Source organism: Chenopodium quinoa, unplaced genomic scaffold (assembly GCF_001683475.1).
Source record: "Chenopodium quinoa cultivar QQ74 unplaced genomic scaffold, ASM168347v1, whole genome shotgun sequence".
NCBI lineage: Eukaryota > Viridiplantae > Streptophyta > Magnoliopsida > Caryophyllales > Amaranthaceae > Chenopodium > Chenopodium quinoa.
The window spans coordinates 6,477,409-6,503,957 of NW_018744304.1; the positions used below are offsets into that span (position 1 = coordinate 6,477,409).

Sequence of the window (26,549 nt, forward strand, 5' to 3'; positions counted from 1 at the left end):
TATTTTTTAAATATATTTTCATGATTAATTAATTATTTTTTAATTTCAGTAATAATAAAAAATGAATTATGTAAATTAATTACAAAAATTATAAAAAAAAATTCTAAAATTATTCCAAATTTAAGAAATGACTTTTAAAAAATAGATAAATGATTGGTCATTAATTTTGACATGTACAAATAAATCAAAATCGGCCAATAAGTAATTAGTATAATGGTAAGTCATTTTAAGAATGACTATCATAGAATCATCCAAGTATATAACTATGAACGTAAAGAGAAATTATTTTAATTTATTTAGCTTAAACCAACCTTTTTAAAAAAAAATTATTTATACATACTTATACATTTGTTTTTAAATATGTGAATTTAAGATGAGAAATTGCATATGCACATATTTAACAAGTCAATTCAACTTAATTGAATAATTGTCATCCTACTACTAATGATTCACAACTATAAATGAGTACATGACATGTATAACTCATTTGTATAAATTAAAGTACAAAATGCACCGTCAAAAGCCACCTGGTCGTTGACTTGTACATGTAGTGTGTAGGGTTGACCTGTAAGTTTCATGACCCCCTCAAAAAGTACATGTGCAATATATAATTTAAGACTCGAAAAGAATATGCCAAATGTAACGAATTAATACGATGACACGTCTTAGATTATCCAATCGTAAACAACAGAGACAGCATGTACTTAGGCGAATTTCATGCATTTAAACATCATCTTCAATGAATATATTTGATGTTAGCTCTGTAATTAATTAATGAGGGCGAGAAATTCTGTAAGCAAATTTAATGAGAATAAATGTTTAATTTCTTATGTAATAAGAATGGCCTTAGAAGACTTTCCAATAATATATGTAATGCCAAATTACCTCCAAAAAATAGCATGTAAAGCCAAATTTGGATATTCCAAACTATTACTCTGTACTTTATCTATATTTAGTATTTAAAAACACAAACAAACATAAGCCAAAGTACCTCATGTCTTCCTTCCCTATGACCCTTTTACATTCTTGTTTCATGAGTCTAATTAATGTTTTTTATTTTAATTTATGTTTTCATTGGATTTCTTCAGCTTTCCCCTTTATTTCTTAAAAACTATTTATATTATGTAACTTCTAATTTAATTTAACAAATTGAGTTTCTTAACTTTCTCCTCTTCTGCCTCCCTCCATCTTCCAATTCAATTAAATCACATTCATTCAATTATTTGACCCCTTATCTTCTCCCGATCTATCTCCTAATACAAATACAATTTAATAAAATAGAGAATTCAAATTTTTTATGTAAATCGAGATTGCAAAGAAGGAAGAATCGATTTTGACACAAAAAATGAAGAAAACCCCGTGCGTAATTTGTGAAGTTTTAAGTTTAATTAATATAATAGCTTATGCACATCCCGTGTGTAGAACGGGCCCAAAAGCTAGTTAATTATTTGAACTTGCCATCTCCATGATCTCATAGTTTTATGTTTTTCAAAATGCTAAGTAGGAGTGATAATTCATTGTGTCAATGAGCTGTGTTTAGGGTGGGATCTTAAGTGGTTTGATTTAAATTGTGCTAAAAAACAGTGCTCTTTAAATTATTAGTACACCCTATATACAAATGGTTTAATTATAATTAAAGTGAATTTGGGTTTTTTAAGTTTGATTTTTTGGAAGGTTTGAATTTCTATTAATGACTTTTAGTAAGGTTAAGGATAGTTTGCTCTAAGTTTAAGCATCATTATGTTGTGAAGGAAATTTCCCAGACTCCAAGTATTAATTAGTTACATTAACATGTACCATAACCAATTGATGAACACCCAATAAACTAAAAAATCAAAATCAAGATGGGGTAAAAAAAAATTAGGGAGAAGGGAATTAAGTTAATTACCTGCTGAGGAGTGGTGGAACTATGAGAATCCGTTGTGATTGAGCGTGTTTCTTGTGGTGGTGGACGGATGTTCGACACCACATCACGGTTAAAGGCAGCCTAAACGATGGCTGATATTGCCAATAAAAGGGTCGCATTTGCCATTGACATGGAAGATATCATCTTGTTACTTCGCATCTTCTTGTATATGAAATGAAATATATTTTGTTTGATGTTTGATAAGAAGGCATATAAATAAAATTATCGAAAAGAATAAAAATGTGTAACAAAGGTTATGGTGCAAATGTCAATAATGTGGTATATATATATTTGTTACATCCAAAATCATCTATGAAGTAGTGCTACAACTTTAATACCATGCTTTCACAACACTTTAATTCCTACGTAGCCAAACTACGTTAGTTATTTTATAGGTGGGCTCCACTTCTTATGTTTCGTGAGAGGAGGAAAGTGTTCAATACGTAGAAATGCAAGATAAATGACTTTTGGCATTTTTAAGGAAATCTAGCATGTTTTTAATTATTTTTAGAATTTGGAATGTGATTTCACATATAAATAGTAAAGTCGGATTGAATAAATCTACTTCTCCTTTTCGATGCTTAGGAGTTTTCATTTGTATAATATTTTTTCAGTAAAAAGATTATGTGCATTTGTATATGCTATGTTATAAAGCATAATATGAAGCTATTTTTTGAAAATGCTACATAATTAAGATACATGGTTTGCTCAAACATCTAGTTTAATCTTACACCAAGTATTTTTTTTTTTTTTTTTTTTTTTTTTTTTTTTTTTTTTTTTTTTTTTTTTACAAAAGCAAATGTATTTATAAAATCATAGTTTACAAATAGAGAATAAGAACTAAAACTTAAAGCATGACTTTTAACACTTAAGCCTTTACAACAACTTTTGACATTAAAAATAAAAATAAAATTGAGCTTATTATTACTAAGGTAGATTCATACAATTGCAATGGCATGAGGGGTGTGCATACATATACATATAGACCGAGCTTGATCCCATCCTTAGCAGCTACAATTTAAATTTCTATGTAGTTTGATCATTCCCATCTAAATTCATCATATTCTTTAATTATAGTCCCTTGGCCTTTAAAGTATTTTCCAGGCAATTTGAATCTCATATAGATTTAGCTCATCACTTTGAACAAAAAATAATATGATTTAGATAATTACTGCATAATTAAGATGATTCACACCAAAGAAAATTTAGGAAAATGAAAAAGAAATAAAGAGAGGCAGGTAATACCATTATATTAGTACAAAATACTACTACCTCCGTCCTCGAAAGAACGACCCATTTGACCTAATTTTAGTCCAAAAAAGAATGACTCATTTGCATTAAAACACCCACCTATTTGCAACAATATTTGTGCAAAATTAGCTTCCCCATATAAAAATTTGATTTTCCATGTAATTTTATTACTTTCTCTCACTATTTTTTTACAAATCCCATGTAAATTTATATTTTCAATATACTTTTACTTCTTTTTATTTAACTTTCTTAATACCCGCGTAATCAACCCAAATGGGTCGTTCTTTCAGGGACGGAGGGAGTACTACTCACACACCAAATAAGTATATAAATTAAATAAATACTTCCTCTTTTTCTTTTTAGTTGACACGTTTCCTTAATAACGTTTGTCAATGCACAAATTCAATCACTAATATCTTTAATTATCGATAAACAAAAATTATAAAAAGTTGATATTTTGAAAATATACATTGTGACAAATCTAACAAAATCCAACTTGACTGTATTTTTCATCTATATAAATCACAAAACATGGTCAAAGGGACGTGTGTGAATAGTGCTAAAGTCAAACGTGTGAGCTAATAAAAAACGGATCGGAGGTAGTGTACGGGATAGACCGGTAGCATCCTTGATTAGCCGGTAAAAGAGTGTTGTGCAGTTAAGCCCTCGTTAATTAGCATCCAAACCATCGTTAGTTAGCATCCAAACCATGGCCCTTATCAGCATTCCTCTTTGCCACGTGGAGAGCTGCTTCTCATCACGTAGCATGTCCCTCTGACACGTGGAGAGCTGTTTTGGGCCATGTAGGCACCTGTTGCCTATAAGGTCGGTGTGCCACCTATCTGTATAGGTGGCACCTGCTTGGTTGTCTTTCTATAAATATCCAAGCAAATCCCCATTCAAAAGGTAGAATCTCTCTCTCTCTCTCTATAAAACACTTTCTTTCTCTTCTTTCTCTTTCTTCTCATAAAAGTACTAACTTTAGCATCGGAGTGGTTATTCCCGGATAACCCCCGGATAAGCTAATCTGTATTGGGTGTATAGGTGCGCAATTGGACGGTAAATCATTACCAGCCCTTAAACACTGACGGAAGCAGAATTCATCCAGGTAGTACTTTAATATAAATAATATTTCATACTCCATATAAATAAACAAATAAATAAATATGTTTGTAAAACGTGGCAAGGGATTACCGCTTTCATGCTGAGTAGTAGTTTAATTTTATATGGAGTACTAAGGGTACAAGGAAATGAGAGCATTTTTTTTTTCCAATTTGATTGAACGAATTGGTCAATTGATAGTTATTTTATAACGTTATTTGTTCATTTTTATTTATTTTTACGAGTATTTTTTTACATAGAAAATGTAAACAAAACAGAATTCTTATCTTAAGGAAAATTTCTTAACTGATCGACCGTTATTCGAACATAGTTTTATTACTTGTAAACTTATAATTTCTTTTCTATTAAGTAATCCCCGTGCATGAAAGTGTCATATCCCTTCCTATTAGTTCGTAATTTCCTTTATTTCATGCTCTTTTGAGTAAAAAGCAATGAACGAATAGTTTAATCGAAATTACCCTTTCAATTAAGGAAAAAGTGACGCGATAAATCCCAAGTTTGTGGTGTCATCGATCTTCCTATATTTACTTTAACAAGTTAAATAAATACAAAGAAAATAAATGTGTAGCAAATTTTCAATGTGTCTAAATTAAAGCCTAACCTAATTCCTAAAGTTTACAATCTGGATCTGAAATAAGGCTAGTTAACCAAACTGAATCGGATATTATAGGTTGGTCATCTTCATTCCTATGCCATGTCCATTGAGCATGGGTTGAGTTAACAACTTGTAATTGTCCATGCCCAAAACTTGCTTCTCTGAAAAGGGAGATGTCTGGCTTTGGATCGGTATACCTGTTGAAATATTCATTTTTAGTTAAATACAATCACCAAAAAGCAAAAGGAAATGGGAAAAGACAAGCTAAGCAAGACCTATATATTGTATTTGTATATAATACTTATATATTGTACATGTAACGTTTATGTGTTACGTAGACCACTAAGTTGTGCCTTAACTGCCTTTTATAGGCCGCCGAAGTGTACCATAGAAATTGCACTCTTTAATCTAGAGTAGTAAGCTTGAACTAAACACCTTATATATGTCTTAGATAATTAGTTCAATAGGGTTCATAATATAGTTTCTAGCTTGTCATTTGACAAGGACAAAAAATACTCTTGGCTAACCGTGATTTGTTTCCAAAACATGAATTTTGTCATAGATGATTAACTTTCTATCTTCTTCAAGCATAACAAGGCAAGTTTAAATAGGTAATAAGAAGCATATAAACATAAAGGTATGATTAGGAACATACTTTGTGGCAAGGCCTTCGCGATTGCCTCCATCCCCTATAGTGATGTACACCGGACCACACTTGTTTGCTGTTCCGTTGTAAACACGAGTCTGTTTTCAATTGAAGTGCAACCATCGTTAAAGATGAACAAAGAACATATTATACCAATGTATAAAGTATGATTGTGATTAAACATGTTAATTTTCAATTCTTTCAAGCTCCATAAAACCTAAATGTGGCCTAATAATCAAGTCTAAAGCTTTATAGGTCGATAAAACTAAGATTTTTGGACGTGTATAAAGTACAATACTAGTTCTATGTCAAACAATGTCGTGTTTTTAAGTAAAAATATAATGAAAAATAAGAGAAAAATAGACTTACAAAGCGCTCATAAGCATGTACATGGCCAGCAAAAGCAGCATCAACCCTAGCATCGTAAAGTAATTGCTCCATGGCCTGTTTCATAGCCACTGATTCGTACTCACCCGAGTGAGCCTCATTGGTGTTGTACCAAGGTGCATGAAATAGCACCACAACCCACGGTGTCTTGTTCCTATCAATCTTCTTCAAGTCACCCTCGAGCCATGAATACTGGCTCGAGCCTTGATCAAAGTCGGTATAGGACCCAAGCATGATGACATGAACCTCACTTGCAACATCAAAGGAATAGTATAGGTTTGAAGTAGAGCCACTCTCCTCGAAAGGCATGTGCCATCGAGCATTGTAGGCAGTGAAGGGAGTTTTATGGACTACCGGCATCTTTTCAACCTCATGGTTTCCTTGGGTCACCATCCAAGGCCTTTGGCTAGCCAAGGGTTCCACTAGGCGCCCAAATGAGTCCCAATAAGGTTGCCAAAAGTCTGCATAAGATAAGTCTCCCGGTAATAGGAGCATGTCATACTTAGCTTGTGATATGTGTTGTAGTGTTGATTCTGTCCATCCCGTTTGTCCAAAGTCACCTATATACGTCAATTGTTACAAATTTTGATTAGATTTCATTGTTTTTGGGTAAAAAAGAAAAATTCTTGTACATCAATTAAGAAATGAACTTTCAAATTTTGAGATCGAAAAACTCTAGCTTAGACTAAGTAGAGATTTGATGTAATATGTAATGATGTGAGTGTAACCTGTAACGAGCATATTTATGAAGTCATAATGCACATGTAAAAAAAAACAATTTATTTATTTATTTATTTATTTTTAACAATAGTTCATTCATATTGTACGTGTCCAAATGTTCAATTATACAATATTTTCATGTACGTATCTAACTTTAATTTTATCTATAGAAACTGTTGCATATTGAAAGACATGTATTAATACGGAGGAATATGATAAGAATAATGTACCTATGACAACAAAATTGATGGGCAATTGAGCAGGGGCAGTCTTAAAACTGAACTCACGAGAAGCATCTTCGCTACAACGGTAATAGTAGACCGTATTAGGCTCGAGAGGGCCGAGGACGGCCTCGTGGATTTGGCCGGAGTTGTACAGAAGATACTTGTAGGTTGAAGCACTACCATCAACAGAAACATTATATGAACCAGATGAGAGACCATAGTCTACTTTAGAAGGAGCTGAATCACGAGTGATCCATGTTATTCTCATTTGGTCTGTTCCCACCTTGGAGATATGTACCTATAACAATTAAGTAGCAACATTACAACATATACTAATCTCCATTAGATCCAAGGATTTTATAATAATGTGTATTCACAACATATATATAGAGATTTCCGATGTCATAAAATAATGGATTTTTTTGTCAGAAACTACCTAATAAAAATATTTGAAAAAAAATATATACCAATGTAAAAATTAAGGATAACAATATAACATATAAATTGATAGTTGGAGGTATTCTTTTTTCATTTTTTTTCCGGACATGCTCAAATTTGTTTAGTCACACAAGGTTTCTTTTAATTGAAAACTCGATTCCATGTTTATTTCTTTTATTTACTTTTACCAATAAACCATTAAACTAAAGTTATAATTTCGATCCAAACAAACAATTGTAGCATAAATAATGCACGTATATATATATAGAGGTGCGTGTAATTTAACGTATACACTAATAAATATAAATTTATGACAGGGTGTAGTCTATTCATCTAATTTTTATTTAGCTTATTTGAATTTCATTAACTGAACTTATTCAAATTTATTTTAGTTATAATTTGAATTTATATCATAACATTTTTTTTTTCTTTTTGAGAAGATATCATAACTTCTTTTTTTTTTTTTTTTTTTTTTTTTTTTTTTTCTGAATTGAACTTATCAAAACTTATTAGACCTAAAATAAGCTAAATAAGGTGAACTGAACAAGTCCTATCCTTATGAGTATGATCATCATATACGTACATTATGAGCAACATCATAAGTATAAAGTATCCATAGTTATGCTAATCATAGTTTAATGAGTTCAAATCCATATAGATCATTGAATTCTACTACGTATGAATATACACGCACATAAGAAGTGAATTTAAACATATTTTACGCAATTTCACAACAGTAATTTTTTTGTTGCATTCGAGTACACCTAGACTCCAACAATAATTGTAAATTTAAACCATGAAATCCAACTAGTTGTTGACTAACTTTGCAGTGAGTTGTGACCTGTAACTTTCGTGTGACACTAAAAAATGTGCAATAAAGGATCTAGCAGACTATGCCAGCAGAATAGTATAATAATTCAAGGACACGTATTCGTTAGTTTGTTTATCCAATCTAAAACAACAGAGAATATCAGAATAGTGCATGTATTTGCCTAAAATTATGCATTTCACATTAACCTTGATTCCAGATTTTACACTGCTAATTATGCTAAAAATAGATTTCTTCATATATACTTCCATTTAGACTTTGATTATAGGATATACTTGAATTGTACGCTTTTGTGTACAGTTTTTATTACCAAAACGTTGCCCTAATCGATTATTTTAAAGCTCAGGGGTATTGAAATATTGGAAAACTCTATAACACAATTCAAAATTAAATTAAATTTTATGAATAAGAAATTATATTTTAATAGTATTCCAATTTAATAATTGAGCGGTAGAATGAGAATAGAAAGGAGATTGATTTGACCAATATTTACATAAAGTTGAATATATTATATATTAATTATTTTCTTAAAAAAAAAAGCACAATTATTTTTGTTGTTATATGAAGTACAATATACACCAAAATATCTCAAAATTTTGTTTTATATATTGGCTTATATCACAACTTGATTACTTGACCATTTTTATCAGCCAAACATTTACTTTAGAGGCTTTTACAGAAAAAAAGTATGAGAAATTCAATTCAGTTTACAACCATTTAAGTTTAATTCTGTGTTCTTAAGTACATTATCATACATGTTTTCATATTTATGTAATTGTAAAAGTACACACTTAACAACATTACGTAAGGAAATTCAAACTTTTTATTGTATAATAACTCCATTTGCTAATATACACCATAATAAATGTTAAACACACAATTAATTAAAAATATGTCAATGTATTCGTCAAAACATGTAAGATGGAGAAAAAAAGAATAGGGGCCGAGGTGCGGTGTATACCTGCTGAGGAGTGGTGGAGCCATAAGAATAGTCTGACGGTTTCGAAAGTGCTTCTCGTGGTGGTGGACGGGTGTACGCTGTCACTTCACCGGAAAATTCACCCCAAATGATGGCTAAGAATAGTACTAATAATACACTAGCATTTGCCATTAATTAAGATTATTATTAAAGAAATTATCTCACAATCTCTTAACAATAATGTAAGAAATAAAATGGGAATGTGATTTGGTTGATTTATGATGAAATATAGTATGTATATATAGACGTATGTGATAATGTGAGAGGAGATGTATGTGTAGTGTGGCTTTGGTTATGTAGGGTGCAATAAATATTTGTTACGTCGACAACCGATTAATTGTAAGTACTACAATCTTGCCATGCTCTCGCAACTTCCTGCCGTAGCCAAACTCTATGCGGGCTCCACTTCTTCTTGGTGTATTTCATACGCGGAGGAAAGTGTCTCTTATATACGTACCTAGTTAGATATTTTACAAATATTTAAATTGAAGTTGCGTTATATTCATCTGATTTTTATATGAAAAAGAAATTGGTTATTTCAATTTTCTATGCAGACAATTTGGACACCTTTGCAGCACTAGAAAATAATTTGTTTGTATGCTAAATATAGAATATCATTTTTGAAGATCTCTAATATATATATATATATATATATATATATATATATATATATATTTTTTTTTTTTGAAAAGCTAAAATATTTTATTAATTAAAAGTCATACGACATCTATAATAGCGATTCGACGTTAACAAATACATAAGATATTGAATCAAATAGAATATTCCTTCATAAAAACTACGATCGTCGAGTAGATCTTGCACCGCGGAGCATCTCCCGCTTATATCGCTGAAAATTACAGCCTTGTTGGAGAGACAATCTAACGATCCTTTGTTTCCATTCGAAAACTTGATAACTTTTTCACCAACGAAATAATTTCACGACAATCCATTAGATCTGCTACCATAGATTCAAAACTAAGAAATTTCTCCCTCGAAAAGAGGAGATAAACCTTGTCTTTCGAAGGAGGTCGAAAACCCCTTGTCTTTCGAAAGAGATCGAAAACCCTTTCTTTCGAGGGAGAAAAATTCACTACTAGAAAACAGGTTGATTGCGACGGAAATTTTTCGTCGGAAACACCTTGATTTCCGTCGCAAAACCCATTTGCGACGGAATTCCGTCGTAACCGGTTGTCGGAAAAGTCGTTGTCGGAAAAACACCCTTTTCCGACGGAATTTCCGTCGTAAATGGGTTTTTCGACGGATTTCAGTCCGCCGAGAACATTTTCAAGCACGGCAAAGTCCCTCGTAAAATTCCGACGGAATTGAATTCCGTCGTAAATGCCCGACGGAATTTCCGTCGGAAAATGCTTTAAAAAAACAAAAAAAAAAAGCCACCGCCACGTTGTACCAGCCACCGCCACCGCAAGCAGTCACCCCTCACCACCTACCCCCAACTCACACAACCAGCAACTCACCAAGTCACCTAACCCACACCCAACCCCACCAACCGTATCACCACCCACACCAGAACCCTACCCACCAGCCACCTACACCAGATCCACCACCCCACTACCCACCTACAACCACCACCGCCACCTAACCATATTTACCACCCCACCACCCACCTAAAATCACCACAGCCACCAACAAAAATCACCACAGCCACCACCAAAAATCATCACAATCTAGAGATTAACAAAAAAATAAAAAAAAATTAAAATCAAAATTGAAAAAAACGAAAGAAAACAACAAAATAAAACCCACAAATACCGTCTCCATCCAACAGCCACCACCCACCACCACCATAAATTGTAAAAAAAATTCCAATAAAACAACAAAATAAAATCAAAATTGAAAAAAACGAAATACATACCTTAATTAGACCACACATAACCTCGAAATTGGGTTTAAGAGGCCAAATTCGACCATAAAAACTCTAGATCTAGAATTTTCATGGTCGAATTTGACCCAAAAACCTTTGTTTTAAGCATGAAGAGAGAGAGAGTAAGGGCGAAATAGATGAATATATTGTTGATGTTGATGCCGGCGATGGTGTTGTTGATGTTGGTGTTGTTCGTTGTTCGTTGTTGATGGCGGCTATGGTGGGAGATTTGAGGGGAAAGTAGAGTAGAGGAGAGATAGAGAAGGAGAACGAGTGAGATTCAGAGAACGAAAGAAGGAGAATGAGTGAGAACGAATTGAAAGAGAACGAATTGAAAGAGAATCAGAGAGAGGACTGAGAACGAATTGAAAGAGAAGGGGAGTGAGGTTCAGAGAAAGAGAAGGGGAGGAGAGAGAAGAGGAAAGATAAGGAGGAGAAGAGGCGGAAAAGAGAGGAGTGTTATTCTAGGGTTGATTTTTTTTTTTTAAAAAAAAAAAAAAAAAAAAATTCCGACGGAAAATTCCGTCGGAAATTTCCGACGGACTAAAAATCCGTCGGAAAAGTAATTTCCTACGGAAATATCCGTCGGAAAGCCCATATATTACGACGGATTTTAATTCCGTCGGAAATTTCGTACTTTCCGACGGATTTTCTTGTCCGTCGGAACGGTTCCGTCGGAATTAAGCTGTTTTCTAGTAGTGATTCCTCCCAAAAGGAGGAAGTATTATTATAAACCTAAAAAAACAATAAAGAAACAAGGATTGGGGCTTTCCACCGATTAAAATCGATGAAAGCCCCTTCAAAATTCAACAATGGAGGCTAGGGTTTTTGAGAGAGAAAGGAGGAGAGAGAGGAGAGACAATCCAATTCTTGATCTCTAATTTATATATAGCATGTAGGTAAAACAAATAAAACAAAAGGTTCGATATTATGTAGAATTCAACAAAAATAGAATTTTGTAAAAAAATTTTATCTAAATAAAGACAAAAATAATGAGTAAAAACAATCATACTTGGGAATAATGGATAAGATTACGGAATAATTTCTTATACAGGAAAGAATTGTGGTCTTATTATTATGGTAAAAAAAATACTTATTCTTCTAAAATCATCAAGATTTTACATGAAAAAAGGTAATAAATTGTATACAATAATACAGCAGGATGAAGATGGAAATGATTTCCAAATCACATAAAAGTCTAATTTTATGGAGATAAGAGATTGACAGATTGTATATATACAACTAGTGAACTAGGATGACTATAAGTCTATAATCATGATTTCCAAATCACATTAAAGTCTAATTTTATGGAGGTAATTAAGAGATTGCATACAATAAATACAATGGGATGGATATGATCATGATTTATTTTCCAAGTCTGTCAAGAATGTGAATCCTTGGTTTGTATTCAGTGTAATCACGGTATTTATACAACCTAAAGTAAGGGCTTAACATAGCCCGTTAACAACTAAATACAATATATACGGGCCTAGCTTAACACCCCCCCTTAAGTTGGAGCATGCAAATCACAAATGCCCAACTTGCCAAGTAAATACAAAAATTGTTTCTTGCTTAATGCCTTGTAAAGATGTCCGCTAATTGATCCGTGGTCTTCACATAAGATGGTCTAATAATCCCTTCCTGAATTGCATCCCGAACATAATGACAATCAACCTCAATATGCTTCGTACGTTCATGAAAGACCGGATTCTGCGCAATATACAACGTCGACTGACTATCACAAAATAAACTCATCGCTTGCGGATGCGAAACTCCTAAACTGTCAAGAAGACCCTTCAACCACTTCAACTCATCAGTGGCCTTAGACATTGTACGGTACTCAGATTCTGCAGAAGATTTAGCAACAGCATCCTGCTTCTTAGTCTTCCATGAAATAGGAGAATTTTCAAGAAACACCAAATAACCTGTAATCGATCGTCTCGTAAGAGGACAACTAGCCCAATCCGCGTCACACCAACCTGTCAATTGTAAGTCACAATCTGATCTCAAAAGAATACCCTAACCCGGACAACCCTTCAAATAGCGTACTGCACGAAGAGCTGCCTCCCAATGATCTTGACGAGGTTGATGCAAAAATTGAGACAATATATGAACTGTGTATGCCAAATCAGGTCTAGTGAAAGACAAATAGATCAAACGACCCACAAGACGCCGATACATTTCGGGGTCTACAATAGGAGGTACCTCTGATTTTGCCAGAGTGTGGTTTTGCTCAATAGGAGTACCTGCCGGGCGCGCCCCTAATAAACCAGACTCTGCAATAATATCAAGAGTATATTTCCGTTGGCACAAAAATATGCCTTCCGGACTGCGAGCAACCTCAATACCAAGAAAGTATTTCAACACACCCAAATCTTTCATATGAAAACAATCACTCAAATACGCCTTAAAATCAGAAATCACAGACGCAGAGTTGCCAGAAATCAATAAATCATCAACATACACCAGAACACTGAGATGGACATTCCCTTGATTTAGAGTAAACAGAGAATAATCTGAATATGACTGTTTAAAGCCATACCTTTTGAGGGATCCTGCAAGTTTGGCAAACCAGCAGCGGGGTGCCTGACGTAGACCATAAAGCGATTTCTGAAGTCGAAAAAACCATACCCGGTTTGCTACCATGAAACCCAGGAGGTGGCTTCATATATACCTCCTCATCAAGATCACCATGAAGAAAGGCGTTATGAACATCCATTTGATGCAATTCCCAATTTTTCGCAGCCGCAACCGCTAAGAAAGTCCGAACTGTAACCATTTTAGCCACAGGAGCGAACGTCTCATTGTAATCAATGCCCTCAACTTGATGGTTGCCAAAAATGACCAGCCGAGCCTTTAATCGTTCAACTGTACCATCAGAATTGTACTTGATTTTATAGACCCATCTGCAACCGAGAGCCTTCTTTCCCGGAGGTAAATGTGCCATCACCCAAGTCTGGTTGTCTTCCAATGCAACAATTTCCTTCTGCATTTCTTCTCTCCACCCTGCATCTGTCATAGCCTCTTTAAAGTTACGAGGTTCAGTTCCTGCTAACACAGCTGCAAGAAATGTACGGTGTCGCAAGGAAAAATTTTCACAATTAACAAAATGTGCTATAGGATAGGGAGTACTTGAGGAGCATGGAGGAGGTGAACTAGGAGGACTCGTTGCTTGTACAGTATGTGCGACATAATTTTGTGCCAACCCGGTGGATGTCGTTCTTGAGCGCCACGCCCAAGGGCACCTTCGGTGATGTCCAAGACCGTGGCAGCAGTCTCGGTGGAGCTGGCAGCAGCCTCGGTGGAGCTGGCAGCAGCATCAGAAGCTGCAGTAGCGCTGCCAGCACCTGCTATAGTGTGAGTGGCAGTAGACGCCACGGCCTGGTCGTGGTCCTTGCTGCCAGCCACGGCCTAGTCGTGGTGTGGGCTGCCATGCTCATCCAAAGAGGTGTCCTGCCCCATGGCATCCGCAACCCCTTGAGCTATCTCACTCACCTCCAAAATTGCCTCCAAGTCATCCAAAAAATCAATATCGACCCCCACGTTTTCCACATCCATATTATGCATGTCTACATTATTGTCGGAGCCAACAACCAAGTGATTATCACTAGCAAAAGGGAATTCATTCTCATAAAATTTCACATCACGAGACACAAAAATCTCACCCGTCTCAAGGTCATACAATTTCCATCCCTTTTTACCGTGAGGGTAGCCTAGAAAAACACACTTTCGACTTCTAGGTGCAAATTTATCTCCCTTGGATTTTTGGTTATGGGCAAAACAAAGAGAGCCAAAAACACGCAACTCATCAAAGCTAGACTCTTTATCAAATAAAATTTCATATGGTGTTTTGTTTTGTAGTAAACGAGAGGGTGTGCGATTAATCAAATATACCGCCCCAAGAACACACTCACCCCAAAAACCAATAGGTAAATTCCCTTGAAACATCAAAGCACGAGCCACATTCAATATATGTTGATGTTTTCTTTCAACACGGCCATTTTTTTGAGGTGTCCCAACACATGAAGTTTGAAAAATAATGCCATGTTCATTGAAATACGGAAGCATGCAATTGAATTCAGTTCCATTATCACTCCTCACCAATTTGACATTCGTTCCAAATTGACTCTCAATCATAGCAAAAAAAGATAAAAATGCGGAATGAACTTCAGTTTTGGAATTCAACAAATAAACCCAAACACCTCTTGAAAAATCATTAACTAATGTCAAAAAATAATGTGCACCACAAGTAGAAGGAGTTTTATACGACCCCCACAAATCACAATGAATTAATTCAAAAATTCGACTGACCTTGCTATCACTATTAGGAAAACTATCCCTAGACTGTTTAGCTTGAGGACACACATCACAAGCTTTATTCAAAATTTTCATAGTAGTACTATTACTAACAGCAGGAACTAACTTGACAACTCTGTCTGATGGATGCCCAAGTCGCCGATGCCACAACTCAAACACTGATAACCCCGGAACTTGCACCGCACATACTGTTGGAATTTTCCGAAAGTAATAGAGTCCGTCCTTCCGTTCACCGGCTCCAATCAGGCTCCCCGAATGTTGGTCCAGTATAGCACATAAAGAATTAGTGAAACGAACAAAACATTGAGAGTCATCAATCATTTTTGACACCGATATTAAATTGCATTTTAATTTTGGAACAAATAAAACATGCTCCAATATTAAATCGTTGCTCAACCAAACCTGACCCTCTTTCAAGGCCACGACTTGATCTCCATTAGGCAAACCCACATGACACGCGGAAATTGAACACACATCCAACAAGCAAGACTCATCCCCGGTTACATGGTGAGAAGCCCCCGTATCTATAATCCAAGAACCCGGCACACACTCACCTTGCATACGCTCTTGTTGATTGTGAACCATATTTAGCAAAACCTGAACATCAGCAGGCTTGAGATCGGCCAAGGACACATCGGCAGCAGCTTGAGGACCTCCTGTGATGGCGTTAGCACGAGCAGCAGGGGCAGCAGGGGTGTGCTTTGGTGCAGAGGCAGGGGCAGCAGCAGCGTGGTGCTTCGGTGCAGAGGCAGGGGCAGCAGTAGCTCTGTCTCGCCCTTTGCCTTTCCCTTTGAGCTCGAACCACCATTCGGGGTACCCATGGAGGTCAAAACACCCTTCAACATCATGGCCCGATTTTTTACAGTGAGTGCAAAACAACTTAGAACGATCTTGACGATCAAAATTTCCTTTCCCACGCATCGAAGGCACAACAAACACATGAGCCTCCTTCAACTTCTCGGCTTTCCCTTTTGCAATGCCACGAGATTCCTCCTCTTGAAGGAAAGCTTGGTAAGCACGATTCAAATCAGCAGGGGGTTGTTGAGAAAGCAAGTTTGTTCTCACCATCGCATATAAGTCATCGTCAATACCAATTAAAAATTGGTTCAAAATTTCCTCATCTCGATCCTTAGCAAACTTCCCAGCCACATCACACGTGCAAAGGCCACACTCGCAGCCATGGAGGGGCTTGAGTCGCGTGAGTTCATCAAATAGCCCCATCAATTTTGTGTAGTAGGCTTCAACAGTCATGCCCTTTTGCTGTTTGCAATCGGTGATGCTAGTCCGCAATTGTTGCAAACGAGGGCCATTCGAAACACAATATCGTGCCTCTAAATAATCCCAAAGTCGTTTCACCTCCTCAAAGTAAGGAATCGATGCCGCAACTTTGGAGTCCATAGACCGCAATAACCAGGAAACTAGCATCGAATTTACCGTCTCCCAATCAAGCAGCTTCTTCTTCTCTGTCGGTTTGGTGATGGTTCCATCAACAAACACAAATTTCCTTCTTGATCGAAGAGATAGTGTTATCGCCCTCGACCATGCCAAGTAGTTATCGCCTGTGAGGATTACGTGAGTAATCAAATTACCCGGTTGATCACCGGAGCCAAGGTAAAATGGAGAACCTGGATCGATCTTTCCTTCCTCCATTGTTGATGATTAATCGGAATTTTTTTTTCTGAATTTTTATGTTTTTAGGGTTTTTAGGCCTGATACCATGTCAAGAATGTGAATCCTTGGTAAGTGTAATCACGGTATTTATACAACCTAAAGTAAGGGCTTAACATAGCCCGTTAACAACTAAATACAATATATACGGGCCTAGCTTAACGAAGTCACATAAAAGTCTAATTATGGACAACAATTATTCAATTAATTCAATTGTTTGTAGTTAAAAAGATAAGGCTAAGATATGATATTGAATCTTGTTTGGTTTAATTTCTCCGTCATTTCCCTACGCAAATAACTCAATATAAACATTTGTTAAGTTGTTCTCCCATATGAGTTTGAGGGGTTTTCAATTTTTATTCTATTCGTTTCATAATTGTTGAAACTATAAAGAAAGGGATAAGAGATACGAATTTGATTAATCTGATTGCAATTTGTAACACACTTAAACAAAACATCACTGCCTTGCCTTATATAGGCCAATATCACGTTCAAAACAAAGCTGAAAAATATGCCAACTAATTACTCAATAATAGGAGCATGACTCCACTAACAAACCCACTATATCTTCTAATATTTCTCAACAACATTAAACATGCAAATGACTAATAAACAAATTGACCCACTAACATACTCCTAAATCCTTTAGGCATGACCAAGTACAGGTAACTACTACTCCTAATAATAAGGCATAACTATTTTGAAGTAATACACCAACAATAATAATGTTAGTCTCATTTAAAATCTTTTGACTATTAAAGTTAAATGACATCTTCTGAATTTCTCTCTATATAAAACAAACATTAGATATTTAATTTTTATCTAATAGGAAATATATTTTTATCATCTTCATGAGTAAATTAATACTTAATTTTTAAAATCTTTGTTGGTGTGAAATTAAAGATGCAAAATATATATATTTACGATCAAAGTTTTACATCAATTACATAAATTAGACTAACATTATAAAATGAAGAGAGTACTACTCACATGTTCTATTAATGAGATATTTGCCTAATAGTTATGACATGGGGTTTGTATACGATAAATCACAAATTTGAACTCTTAGTTCTCATTTGTAATAATCATGTATATATTGAGCTTGTGGCTCATTCAAAAAAAAAAAAAAAAGTAAATGATCACAGTGGAATTGAACCTGGCGGATTCAATGGGTCGGACGGCTAATGATCCCAAAAATCCACTGGATAATTATTACACTTTCGCATCTACTATTATCATTTGAATGCAATACACTCGAAGAATTTCAGTCGTTGGATCTAGTATCCTCGTTCCCGACATGGAAGGTGGCATCATCTCAGCCGTTGAATGTTCAAATTCGTTCATTAACTATCAACTTACGTTAAAAATTATTAATTCCCATCTAAGTTGACTTTTTAAGACTAGTTATTGATAATTTTTAGGACTAATGTAAGAATATCCTTTCTTATCCCTTACATTATATTCCATTTGAAATTATTTTGTGTTAGCAATCACAGACATTTACATCAAGAGATACATGGACAAGGCTAAATTTATGCTAGTATATACGGATGGCATATTCCATTTTTTTATGTTGACTTTATTATAAGGAAAAAGATATATGCAATCCTTAAGGATACATATAAAAAGCTAAAAATGAAAAAAACTGACAATAAATAAATATGTATTATATCAATTTACTTGTGAGTTGTTGATAAATTTTCAACTTAATACTAAAAAAGGATGTATATTAAACCTTTATTATAATGACGTAAACAAAAACTTCCTATTAATGAAAAACAAACAATGCCACACAAATTCCATTTTTTTTCTTTCTGTCTTTTACTACTTTACGTGGAACATTTGCTTTAAGAAAAAAATAAACAAATGACAAAATAAATCTCGTTTGAAGAACATTGTCATTTAATTGGAACTTAAGCATGTCGGCATGCTCTAGCTAGGACTCATCTGGTAGAGATACAAGCATACAACGATCTTGGTGAAGTCACCAATCACCAGGAAATAATTCAAGCCTTTTCTTCCACAATAAGACAATAGTTCTAAATTCGAATAATGTAATGATAACATACAAGAATCGGCTACGAACATTAAATTATTTAAAAATTTTCATGAAAAATTTATCAGAAAGATAACTTATACTTATATGTTCAACTTTTTTTTTTTAGACCTAATATGTTTAAAGTGATGAAAAAGTTATTATATAAGTCATTTTTGTTATAAAGAGGGACCTTAACGTCGAAATATGATATTAACTTTACCTTTTCGGTATTGACCATCATATGAAATGCACGTGATGTTTAAAAAGTAACCTATAAAGACCTTTTTTACCACAAAAAAAAAAAAAAGAGAATATATAAGTACCTTTTCAATTTTTTTTTTTTTTTTTCCAATTCTTATATACATTCAGCCATTTAAAAGCAAGTTGCAAAGTGTTATAGACAAGGTATCTTTGCGCTCCTCTTTCATGTTTCTGTCTTTTCAAAATAGGTGAGGCATATTATTGTATTTATGTAAATATTTGCTACATTTAGTACTGAAATTAATTAGTGTGATAAATTCATCATGTACGTGTTACAGTCCTTAAGGGTTACTTGTATTTGATCATACAAGCTAGCTTACGCTAATTTTAATTTTGGGACAATGCATGCATGTATATATCTTCCTTTTCATAATTTAATTAAGCAATTAAAGCTTAGAAAGCTTATGCTTAGCTACTTGAAGAATAAATTGAAAACTTGCACAAGAATATATAGAAGCTAGATGGTTAGATAGTTAGATAGATGGTTAGATACCTCGATCTATACATAGTTATGAATAAGATGGTCCATTTCAACTGTCTTTGAATAATATTTTCTGTTAAATATGTTGATTAATAAAATGTCATTTTCATAGAATGATTAGACTTGCTTCACGTCATTAGAATCCCACCACAATAATATAAAGCTTAACAACATAAATATATGTACATTTTACACATACCCTCAAATCAACCAACATAAACCCATTTTTGCAACAAAGAAATGGCGACACCAAAGACTTGGTGCACAAATTTACTCCTTTCTCTCCTCCTCAAGTCCTTTCTTTTCTTCTCCTTCGCCCCTCGACCTATCGTCGCTGCATCCTCCGATGAATTTATCCGGCCACCTGCTCGGAACATTGTCCTTACTCCCCACAAGCGTTCCGCTTCAGATCCCCAACAGGTTCATCATCTATCTCTTTCCAATTCAAATATAAGATGGGCTTAGGCCAACTCGTATAGTCAATTTGAAAGGTGAAACTATTTCATGTCTTTGACTAATAGAGTTTCAAAATGCGTGTTAGGTACATGTGTCACTGGTTGGAAATGACCGAATGAGGGTGTCATGGATAACGGAAGGCAAAGAAATGGCACCATCAATAGTAGAATATGGAACAAAGTCGGGAGAATATGAGTCAAATGCGAAAGGAGATCACAAGACGTACCATTATTTTTTGTATAGTTCGGGAAGAATACACAATGTTGTAATAGGACCATTGAAGCCTAACACAACTTATTATTATCGATGTAGTAAAAAACAGCCCGAGTTTTCCTTCAAAACACCTCCTTCCTCTTTTCCCATCGAGTTTGTCGTTGTTGGTAAGTTATTTATTTTATTTTCTTGCTTTTTTTGTTTTTCAATTCTTTTTTGTGCTAAAGTTTTAAATTTGATTACGTGGAATTTAAGTGTGCCATTCATTTTTATTTATTTATTTATTTTCCAATATGTGGCTTACATGTGCACAATAATTGTATTCTATGTGAATATGTAGCTCGTTAATTCGTTATTAAGAGGTTATAGTCAATATTTCATGATTTTTTTTTGTATAAGAATTAAAAAAAATCATGTATCTTTCATGCCATTAAGAAAGGTCCTTGTACAAAAATTTTATAAGTTATATTATATAAGACCCTCAATTTTTAAACCAAGTTTTGGTTTAACAATTTTTTTTTATTTTTTATTTTATTTTTAAATACAAGTATAAATGAAGTAATTTTTTTATTAGTATAATTTTAGAGAAATATTTTTTTTTATTAGTATAGTTTTAGAGAAATATAGTTTAAATATATGATCTTAAATAATGCCTTATTAAGATTCTGTGAAGGAATATGGCTTTGTGATTAATTTTTGTGTTTTTTTTTCATGATTATTTTTTTTATTATACAAGAATAAAAAAAAATGCGTTTAATCGTTTAAAGATGAACATTTGCTAAGGCATTGAAGATGGTAACATGGATTTGATTACTTAGATTCCACACCGTACATTTTGATGAGCTCAATGGTCCAAATATATTATGCATAATAGGTAAATTATATTACATCTATGATGCATACCCTTAAATGTATAATTTGTATAAAACTAAAGTATGTCCTCCATAAAAAAAAATAAAAAAAAAAATAATAAAAAAAAAAATTCTACAAAAATGTATTTAACATTAATATAATACATTTTTTTATTTCACGTTTGACACTTTACACTCGAGTGTAGAATGACACCCTAATTGCAAGTGGCATGGCCACATAAATAAATAAATGAAAGTGGAGTAAGACGTTGTCTATTAGTAGTACTTGGGTTTCACTTTACGGCATAACTTCCTATCCCATTTAACAAATTGGGCTTGGCGTTTTGTTTTCTAATGTTTGGCAATATGAACAATATTTTGCTTAAAGTGGGTTTCTGTTTGGCCTTTCTTTCTGGTTGTCAAAGTACCATTTGATCCACCAATTTCCATTTTAAGCTTTAAGCATAAATCTTGTTGTCGTCAACCCCCCAAAAATAGAAGTTTAAAAAACAGAATTTTATCTAAACTCCAAATCTTCTAATTTACTACTTACGTAACGTACATGTTTTAGATGATTAGATGCATGCCTTTAGTAGAATTTGATACTCCATGTTAGATGGTTTGTTAGTTATGGTAAAGTGATGCTTTCATGTCATCTCATTTATCGTGATCCATTTCAATCTTTTGAAATTATGGTTTTACAAGCTATCAAAAGACACTATAACTTTTTGCGCACTCAAGTACTCAACATTTATTATTTAATATTCTAACTTCTTGTATACCTTTCCTTACAAAAAAAATATATAGGGGATCTTGGTCAAACTGAGTGGACAAAATCGACATTGGAACATATTGGCCAAAATGACTATGATGTATTTCTACTACCGGGTGACCTCTCTTATGCCGATACCCAACAACCACTTTGGGACACCTTTGGACGTTTAATTGAGCCTTACGCGAGCCAACGACCTATGATGGTAACCGAGGGAAACCATGAGGTTGAGTTCATCCCCTTAGTGGCCGACTCATTTAGGGCATACAATGCAAGATGGCGTATGCCCTACGAGGAGAGTGGCTCCTCCTCGAACCTTTACTACTCGTTTGATGTAACCGGAGCTCACATCATTATGCTAGGGTCATACACGGACTATGATGCTAACTCAGCCCAATACGTGTGGCTACAAATCGACTTGGCTAAAATTGATAGGGCTAAGACACCATGGGTCATAGTGTTGCTTCATGCACCATGGTACAACTCAAATACTGCTCATAAAGGCGAAGGAGAGGAGATGAGACAAGCTATGGAGGAATTGATGTATAAAGCTAGAGTTGATGTGGTTTTTTCGGGTCATGTCCATGCCTATGAACGTTTTGTAAGTCATTACTTCATAAATCTTTCTTCTAAGTTTTAACACTACTCAATTAAATTGATCATACCTTAAGAAAACTAACCATCTTTTAATAGATTTGTGTGTGTATAACCATGTTTTGATTAATAGTTTGATTAAATTTCATTAATGGTTGATTGCAGACCAGAGTTTATAACAACCAAGCTGATCCGTGTGGTCCTATTTATATTACAATTGGTGATGGAGGAAATAGAGAAGGCCTTGCTTTAGTGTAAGTATATTTCTTGCAACTTCACTTATATTCCTAACTAACTATAGTTAATACGTTAGTATATAACATAAAGTTTGTCAATGTATTACTTTAGAAGAATAGACCCCCAAGTATCACCACATGTAAGTGTGTTAGTTGAGACGAACGCTACTACAAGAGAGGGGGTGAGTTGTAGTGAGTTCCTAGTGACTACTTTTGTTGAATTTAAAACAGAACATAAAAAGGAACTTAGCAATGCACACAAGATTTAATGAGGAAACTTTTTAGGGCTCAAATAGAAGTAAAACCTCAATCCTATACGGGATTTTAAACATCAAACCACTTCACTAAAACAGGGCAAACTCTCCGAGTTACAACCTATTATAATCAAACCTTTATTCACAAGTTCTACACTGAATTTGCTACACTGTAGAACCCTATTTTACCCAACCCAAGTCCCTGACTCAGATGTACTCCCTGAGTACTCTCTCACTCAACTTCTACCTTGAAGCCTACAAACTGTATGCAATAATATCAAACACTCACCTAAACCAAAACAATACAAACACTTAATTGATTTTTAATATGTGATAGAAAAGCTACACATGGAATCCGAAACTAATATGACAAAGTTTAGACTTGGCAAACTTAAACTTTAGAGTTCTCTTCAAATTCTTCACGCATAAACTCACAAGTTTTGTTAATTATGAATTCTACTTTATATACAAGTGGGACTCTATATGTAAAGTAGGTTTTTCTAAAGATAGAAATTGAAAAACTACCATTTTCATAAAACACATTTTTATGTAAATCTTTTGCAAAGAAAATCTTTTTTGAAAACTTATCAAAGATAAATTTATGGAAAGAATAATATCTTTGTAGAACCGGATTTTATAAAATAAAATCTTTAGAAAGTCTTTTCTTATATTAAAGCTTATCTTTTATAAACTTTCCATTTATAAAGCTTGTCAAGCTTTGTTACGCCTCTAATAAATTCCATGCATAAACTAAACTAACATATTTACAATAATCCTTAGAAAAATAAACTTAACATACACTTATATTCTAGCTAGATTATTTTGTCAATTGTTGTAGGTTTAGGGTAATTGGGCTTCACACAGTCTAGGATTAAGATCCTACTGTCCTTCATACTCCAGCTCCTTGCTGGAACTTTGCAGGCCAAGTACTTATGGAACTTGTTGTCTTCAACGCAAACCAAGTCAAACTTCTTAACTTGTTGTCAAGCTCTTGTTAGAGAGCTTCTCTTCATGTTCTATTAGGGAACGCAATTAGTTCCATTGAGAAACTCTTCTTCTACTTTCTCTAACTTTCCTTGGAATCTCCTTGAGTCTTCATAGGTAGGTTACTCTTAGAGAACTCGCATTAGTTGAAGTTTGCTTATTCTCATTATCATCAAAACTCTTAAGCTTTAACAAAGTGTCCCACATTGGTTGAAGATAAGAGAGTTAATCACTTTATAAGGCTAAGGGGCTACTCTTTCTATTGTCATATAGTTTTGTGATGAAGCGAACCTTGGACTTGTGAAATCAGATTCTCTAATATTTAATTAAGTGCATAACTCAACGTAAATTGATTCATACTATTTACATGTAGGTATGAGGATCCTGCACCATCAATCTCGAAGTACAGAGAAGCAAGCTTCGGACATGGACGTTTAAGATTGTTGGATGGTAATAAAGCTCATTGGTCATGGCATCGGAACAAAGAATCGAATGCCTCAACCATTGCAGATGAAGTATGGCTTCAAAGCTTAAGCTCCTCCACCTCTTGCTTGCCTAATGACTCAATGACTAAACACGACGAATTTAAAAATGTTTGGATTTCTTTTTCTATATAACATATAGAGAAATGAATATTTAGCTTTTCATCTCAATTAATTTTGAAGTATTATGTAAATGTGCAAAGGTTTTTTTATTTTAGCCTCAGGATTTGCAATTAGCAATTGGTGATTTGATGGAATTTGTATTTTCATTAACAACTATATTGTTTAGATATGGATTTGAAATTATTAACCTCGTCATGTATTCATGTAATCAATGATTTTAGATAATTAATTTTATTTTATGGACTCAAAACTAGTATGTACTTCCTTTTTTTTTTTATACTTGCAACACACCTTTTATCACGGTTATCGATGAGGTGATTAAACTAGGTAACTGAATGAATTAATCTATGAAGTTTAAACCGTAGTAACTTATCCCTTTCTTCTTATTGGTGTTAAAATTTTGTAATTTAATTTATCCGTTTACCTAGTCTAATATCTTCTTTAACATGCGTGCCAAAAGGGTGTGTTGCACTAAATATACCGAGGAAACATAATTCTTTGGGCCTTTTAGAGTTTTAGTAAGCCAAGGAAGAGGAAATATGACTTTAGTAGTTATTACTAATCCAACGTATAATTATTTATGGCTAGACTCTAGTCTAGCCATTTATCCCTACACCCCCCTAAAACGACGCGTTTAAACACATACCACTACCCCCACACATCCCAACCTACCCCACAGTAACTTCCCTCTAAAACCGCCAGTAACTTCCCACTACCCCACCCACATATATATATATATAATTAAAAAAAAACTTTTCAAATGATCACATTTACTCTGCATTTTCTCTCTCATCCTCTTTCTCCAATTTCTCACTCAACCTCCATTTTCTCTCTCTACTCCATTTTCGTACATGCAATTAGCAAGTAAAATCGTCTAAAATGTCCGACATTAGAGACGAAATTGCACAATCTCGACAAATTTCAACAAGAACAAACCAAAAATCTAATGAGTAAGTATGTTTTACATGTTTAGTATAAAACTAATTGAAAATTGCGCAACAAAACCCTAATTTTTTGGTATTTTTTCTTTTTGATGATGTTTCAGGAAAAAAAATTGAAAATCCTAGAGTTCCAGAACAATCAAAGTAAGTATTACTGATTTTTTTTCGAATTATAAGCATAATTTTATTTAAATTTGCTCATATTTAAACAAGTTACTGTTTAAATTTGAATATAAACATAATTTTCCTCTATTTCTGAGACGATAATAAAAATTTAAACAAGTTACTGTTAATATTGGAATGTATGCATAATTTTGATTAAATGATCAACCAAAAACTATATAAAATATACAAAAAAACGAAATGTGGAAAAAAATATAATGTCTAGTACTGTGAAATATAATGAACAAATACAAAACAGTACATGTTCAAATTGGATTGTGTGCATATATGTGTGCATATATATGTATACATATGTTCAAATTTGTATAGTATGTGTATAACATGCAATTTATGTTTGTTTATATACATTTACTGACATATTAATTGTTCATTTCTAAATTTCATTTTGTACAAGTAGAAAACATATACTTTATTCATCTGTGTAATAAAATGAACATTTACAAAACACTATATGGTCAAAATTCATATTATGTTATATATATCCATATATGTGTATACAAATGTTCATTGCTACAACTATACTGATCATTTATATGAACTATTCTGTACATTTGTCTAACATAGAAACATCATGTCAATTTTTATGATTTACAATATAAATTTACATTGTAGTGATGTACCATTTAAAGTGATACACTTGATGCAATTTGACAATGGAATGTTCAATCCTTATCCTATAATTCATGAGAGAAAAGAATGTTCTGAAATAGACAACA

General features: G+C 33.8%; 2 protein-coding genes across 2 annotated transcripts; one reads left to right on the plus strand and one right to left on the minus strand.

Annotated features, from left to right (window-relative positions):
• Positions 1 to 4,346: 4,346 nt before the first annotated feature.
• Positions 4,347 to 9,536, minus strand: LOC110695816 (probable purple acid phosphatase 20). The gene is made up of 5 exons (XM_021873042.1): positions 9,080 to 9,536; positions 6,858 to 7,149; positions 5,890 to 6,467; positions 5,530 to 5,618; positions 4,347 to 5,071 (listed from the first exon to the last, which is right to left on the minus strand). The coding sequence occupies exons 1-5, from the start codon at positions 9,227 to 9,229 to the stop codon at positions 4,888 to 4,890; spliced, it is 1,293 nt and encodes a 430-aa protein (XP_021728734.1). The 5' UTR covers positions 9,230 to 9,536; the 3' UTR covers positions 4,347 to 4,887.
• Positions 9,537 to 19,901: 10,365 nt separating this feature from the next.
• LOC110695757 (purple acid phosphatase 22-like) lies at positions 19,902 to 25,589 on the plus strand. Its single transcript, XM_021872988.1, has 5 exons — positions 19,902 to 20,164; positions 20,286 to 20,580; positions 22,072 to 22,637; positions 22,796 to 22,884; positions 24,478 to 25,589. The coding sequence occupies exons 1-5, from the start codon at positions 19,985 to 19,987 to the stop codon at positions 24,719 to 24,721; spliced, it is 1,374 nt and encodes a 457-aa protein (XP_021728680.1). The 5' UTR covers positions 19,902 to 19,984; the 3' UTR covers positions 24,722 to 25,589.
• The last annotated feature ends 960 nt before the right edge of the window (positions 25,590 to 26,549 follow it).